The sequence below is a fragment of the Prunus mume genome, linkage group LG7 (assembly GCF_029339155.1).
Source record: "Prunus mume cultivar Tortuosa linkage group LG7, ASM2933915v1, whole genome shotgun sequence".
Classification (NCBI taxonomy): domain Eukaryota; kingdom Viridiplantae; phylum Streptophyta; class Magnoliopsida; order Rosales; family Rosaceae; genus Prunus; species Prunus mume.
The window spans coordinates 19,065,256-19,070,717 of NC_142704.1; the positions used below are offsets into that span (position 1 = coordinate 19,065,256).

The window sequence follows — 5,462 nt, forward strand, 5'->3', positions numbered from 1 at the left end:
AATCACTTTGTGTTTTTTTCTCTTCGATCGCCACCTTATATACATACGTGGAGTGCATGCATCACAATTGTAGGACTAAATCAAGAATAGATCTTGTTGATAGTATATCGTCGGTAAATTAAACCCTATCCGCCCTTAGGCGATTAGTTTTGAGTTCGATGCTCTAATTCTATTATCAAAAGTTGGATACTTAGGCCAACATATGCTAACAGTCTGCAAAGACAGAACCTTTCCTTAGCATACGAATTTCCAGGAAGACAAAACCTTTCTTCGCCAGCTTACACTCTTATGATCCTTACTTTGATTTCTCTTTCAATTTCGCAAACTACAAGAGGCAGTCTTGCTCAAATATTAATTATACGAATTAAAAGCATTTTCGAAACAATATGCCACAATCAATTAAGCCACTCGGTCTTCTACCTTTCATTTATGCCCACCGTATGATCATCATGTTCTTTCAAGTACTTAACAAAATTGTATGTTCCAAAAATATCTCAGGACAACCACATACCAAGAATTCTACCAAGTCATTTAGTCTGGAAACAATTGATTATATGATAAAAAATACACACACACACAATTGATTACATTTCTCATGAAGTATAGAGGCCATCATTGTGTCACTGCTGCTGCGTGCTTCATGTATAACATGTATTTGATCGAGTAGACAGAGAGTTTTACTCAGTAAATCACAATAATCAAACAGAATACCGAGCCATGCGAAATAACGAAAAATACATTCAACAAATATATTGGCAACAAGTACTGCTACGCCATACAGTCCACGTAGTCTTGACTAAGTTGTTTTGTAATTAAACATATATGTTCTACCTAGCTAGCTGCCTAGTATTTCATTAAAACATCAAAGGCCACAAAAGTTGAGTAGGGTAAAGAAATAGCATTGTGTTTTCTTATGTACAGCAGATGGATTATAATAATATTGTGTTTTCTTGATCCCTTTGAAGTACTGTACCTCCTACGATTAATTAGTATCATGTATTGGCTAATTATATGTAATATTCATGTTCTGATCATTTCCACAGATCAATTTGGCAACTAGAGGTGGATGTTGAGGCATAGTCCTGCCCTAAATTTTCATTGTCTGGCCTTCTGGAAGACTCATTGGCCAGCATGTTGGCCACATGAAACATTGATGCTGCATTGGAGTAATTTGTAACTTCCTTGGAAGCATCTTGCTGGTCCTGGCTCAGCTGCGACGCAACAAACTTGTCGAGCACACGCCAATCGGTCACCTGATCAACAGATTGCTGATCATTATTGTTGTAAAGCACCAATGACGATGACGATGAGTTGAACATGTTTTGCTGCTGATTGATGTGCTGCTGCAATTGCTCCTCTTGTGTGAGTGTGGAAGACTGCAACATTGAACCATATGGGGCTGACTGAGGAACCTTGGGGCTTTCTAATTGAGGGAGATGGAGGAAAGAATCATGGTGGTGATGATGTGGCATGTTGTACTGCAAATCAAGCTCTTGTTTGCACTGGGAATAGTGCTGCTGCTGCTGGTTATATGGTGAGGCATAAGGGTGGGAAATTGATCTCCTTGGAGATTCAAGTTCTGGCATGAATGAGACTTGGTCATACCAACATGGTGACTCGTAATCACCTATTTTCCTCACTGTTGCCAATCTCTTCTTGAAAACCCTACACACAACCCATCCTTCTTCCTGTGTGCAATTATAACAATCTTTGGTGTTAGAAATAAACTTCACTTACAGACAAAGAAACATATACAACTGTGGAGGACACAATTTCGTCGATCCTTGCTTCGATTCCCCTTCTAAGAAACATATGAAACATATACATTATTGATATATATGCTCGTAGAAAGCATATATAAGAAGAATTAATACTTGCCTGAGGAGTTCCATTCTCACTAGTTTCTAGTCGATACTCGTGCATGATCCAATCTGACTTTTGTCCATTTGGAGCACGGCCTTTGTAAAAGACTAAGGTCTTTCTCATGCCAATGAGGATGTTCCTTGAGTAAATAGCCTTATCTCTTCCTGTAGCTTTCCAGAATCCGGCTTTCGTTGCCCTATTGGTTCGAGTTCCAGTAGGGTACTTCTTGTCTTTGTGGCTAAAAAAGTACCATTCATTCTGATCATCAGTTCCTATTTTGCACAATTCTGTCCAATTCAACAACAATAATGGTGAAGAGGGTCAGCAGATTATTAAGTAAGTTCTCTCGGTTTAACTAAAGCATGAATGAATTACTAAGTACCTTGAAGATCCCACGGCTCAATCTTATAAAGATCAACATCTTTGATGACATCAAGGTCAATCCTTTTTGAAGCAATCTTCTTTCTAAGATAATAATCGACAAGTTCTTCATCCGTGGGGTGGAATCTAAAGCCCGGGGGTACATGTGAAAAAGTATTCATCTTCTCCGTATAGTTATCCAAAACCTGCATTTCAAACATGAACACAATCAAACCCCCAAAAAGAAAAATATGAACTCAAATATACTTATGACAAATGCTTCCTCCCGGTCGTGAGAGAAAACGGACACATATCAGACGTGAAGTCCTTCTATATAACATCATCAGGATGTATATACCTTAACTTCTAAGTAATACACAAACATACGTATATATGATTAGTTTTTTCTTGCTACACACATAAGTAAAATAAAATACCGAACTGTTTAGCAATGAAACAATATTGCAAAGTTTTTAATGTCAAGTTGAATTCCGATCTTTGGAATATATAATATGCACCATGCCAATCTAGCTAGGAAACGACGCAACACGTAACGGTAGGGAGGGCAAGAAATTACACGAGATCCACAAGTACTACTGAGCTTCTTGTTGATTCTTAGAGTACACAATGCCATGAAAGAAGCCTCTATTATCTTGTTGATTCCACCGCGAAAGAAGAAAATACAGAAAACTCTTATGTTTCAGTGAATATTGATACTGAAATCTTACGTCCAAAGGCAAAAAGTGTTTGTACTTATATACCTATAGAGAACCCTAGGCGCTAAGCATCCTAATAAAAAGGGAAAATAGAAGGAAAAAAAAATCTAAAACTTACCAAAATAAAGAAGATCCTATAAAATAGAATTTATTTAAAAGACAATAATTGCCTAAAACGAACCTATATATACGAGATCATATAGAGATAAGATTTTCCATAATGGTAAATAAGTAATTCGTCTTCAATCTGTCTTTTATTTTCCTATTTTGAAATCTGGAAGTAGATAGATCTATACAAAACAAAGAAGAGAGATCTTTATTTAATTATATCATGCATATATCTATATATGTTCATCCAACTAAATCTGACAGCTTAACAACAAAACATGAGTTTAAGAGTTTAACAATGGTTTGATGATGAAGATGAATGAAAGTTGATGAAGCTTGCTCGAATTAGAAACATTAATCAAAGCGAATCTACCTGTTGCACGATTGGAATGGAATTATGAACACAAATTAGTAATCTTCGTTCGAACTGATTCTTTTCTTTTTCTTTTTCCATAAGCAGTTTAGAAATCAGATTGCAGATTTGTACATATTGAAGAAACACAAAAAGAAAAAGGGGTCTCATGTATCAATGGTGAAAACTGAGGGGACAATGACAAAAGTTGACTTTGGATGATCAATTGCATAATTTATGAACGAGAACAAAAAAGTATAATCATACTTAAATTTAAACGATGACGAAAATAATTTTGTCTTTACCATAAGAAACTAGGAAATGGATCAATCATTAATATAGCTGTAGTAATATTAATTACATGGTAACTTAGACAATACACTATTTTCTTTTCATAGCTGTAGGACTCATCTAACCAAAAACAAAATGTGATCATGCATGTAGGACTCATCTTAATGATTTTTCTTTTGGTGTAAACCATATGGAATGACATCTTCGAGAGAATAGATCCATGCATGTCGTAAAAGGAGGTGGTATGGAAAGTATATTGGTAATTTTGATTTCCATCAAAACTCCATCAAAGGGGTTAAAAAAATGGATGGAAGATGGGCTAATCAAAGAAAAGTATGAGTGTTCTTGCTCATGCGGCTTGGATGAGCACACAACATGAAAGCTGAAAACAGCCAGATGATCGATCCATGTTGTTCCATATTAAGAAAACAAAGATCATCCTACAAAACATGAACAGTGGAAGATACCATCTTTAAAATTAAAGCAAATACATTTGATCTTAAGCGAGCCTAATATTCGACGAAGCTTCAAGCTAATATTTCATGTGCTTTGCTTCCAAAGATTAATGGTATGTACCATTTTCATCTGTGATCATTTTAATACACTCATGCAACTGGCCACATGGATCTAAATATTATCACTAAGAAAATTAAAAACCAATAAAAAGAGAGAAAAAGAAGAAGAAGACGATGATATCAAGAAGAAGAAGAAGAAGGGAGGAAGAGGAAGAGAGGAGGAGATGACAACCTTGGTAATCTTGTACGGTGACAACACCCTATGGAAGATAAAACTGCTGCACACAGATCTGGTTGATCAAGTAAACCTCGTATATCCACCAATCAGCTAGATGGTAGCTTAAAGATATATATGTAGGAGACAATATCGGAAGCTTGGCTTTCGTCACTCTTTTTAACTTTTTGGTTGTGAAATCCCACTGAAGCAGACAAAAAAGAAGCACAGAAAAGAAAGGACCAGGCACAAAAACAAAACATACAAACAAACAAACAAACAAACAAACAAACAAACAAGAAGAGCAAAGCAAATCCTCGGGAATTGAACTGATCCTCCCCAAGACACAGAGAGAGAGAGAGAGATCGGATCCCGAGAAATGGAAAAGAAGGAAAGGAAAGTGAAGGGAAAAGGAAAGGGAAAGTTAGAGGCTAGCTAGGAATGGAAAAACAGGGAAGAGACGGAGTTAAATAAGAAGAAGCGAACAAAGAAACAAACAAAAACAAATATATAAACACATGCCCTAATAATCCATCCCTCTCACTCATATGCACATTTTCTCTCTCCTTATCTTTTCAGTGTGTCTGTGGATGGCTTGATTGCTGCAAAAGCTTTGCCCGAAATAAAAGGGAGGCGCTCAAATGGCTCACGAAAGTGAAAAAACGAATCAATGAGAGAGAGAGAGAGAGAGAGAGAGAGAGAGAGAGAAGGTAACCTCCAGAGCCACCCACCAGTGATGGAGACCAGAAGAGAAAAGCTGAGCTTCTCTGAGGTTGTCTCTCTTCTGTGAGAGTGAAGGAAGGAGATTGGACGGTGAGGATTGGATGGATGACGAGATCATATGGGGATTGGCTTAAATCGTCAAGGACAATGAAGGACAAAAAACAATGGGATTAATTAGTAGTGTGTTAAACAAATTAATTGACTATTAATATTTGTTTGATGATGATGATTGATGATAAAAATATATATGTGCAGATATTTGTAATCAATGGAGGATATTTTTTTGGTGGTGACCCCTCTCTGCCTGAGGCTGTGGTGAA

General features: G+C 36.7%; 1 protein-coding gene across 1 annotated transcript; it reads right to left on the reverse strand.

Moving 5' to 3' along the window:
- Positions 1 to 718: 718 nt before the first annotated feature.
- LOC103337237 (NAC domain-containing protein 7-like) lies at positions 719 to 5,102 on the reverse strand. Its single transcript, XM_008240400.2, has 4 exons — positions 4,438 to 5,102; positions 2,246 to 2,429; positions 1,879 to 2,150; positions 719 to 1,688 (listed from the first exon to the last, which is right to left on the reverse strand). Exons 2-4 carry the CDS (start codon positions 2,403 to 2,405, stop codon positions 1,032 to 1,034), a joined length of 1,089 nt encoding a protein of 362 aa, XP_008238622.1. The 5' UTR covers positions 2,406 to 2,429; positions 4,438 to 5,102; the 3' UTR covers positions 719 to 1,031.
- Between the last annotated feature and the right edge of the window lie 360 nt (positions 5,103 to 5,462).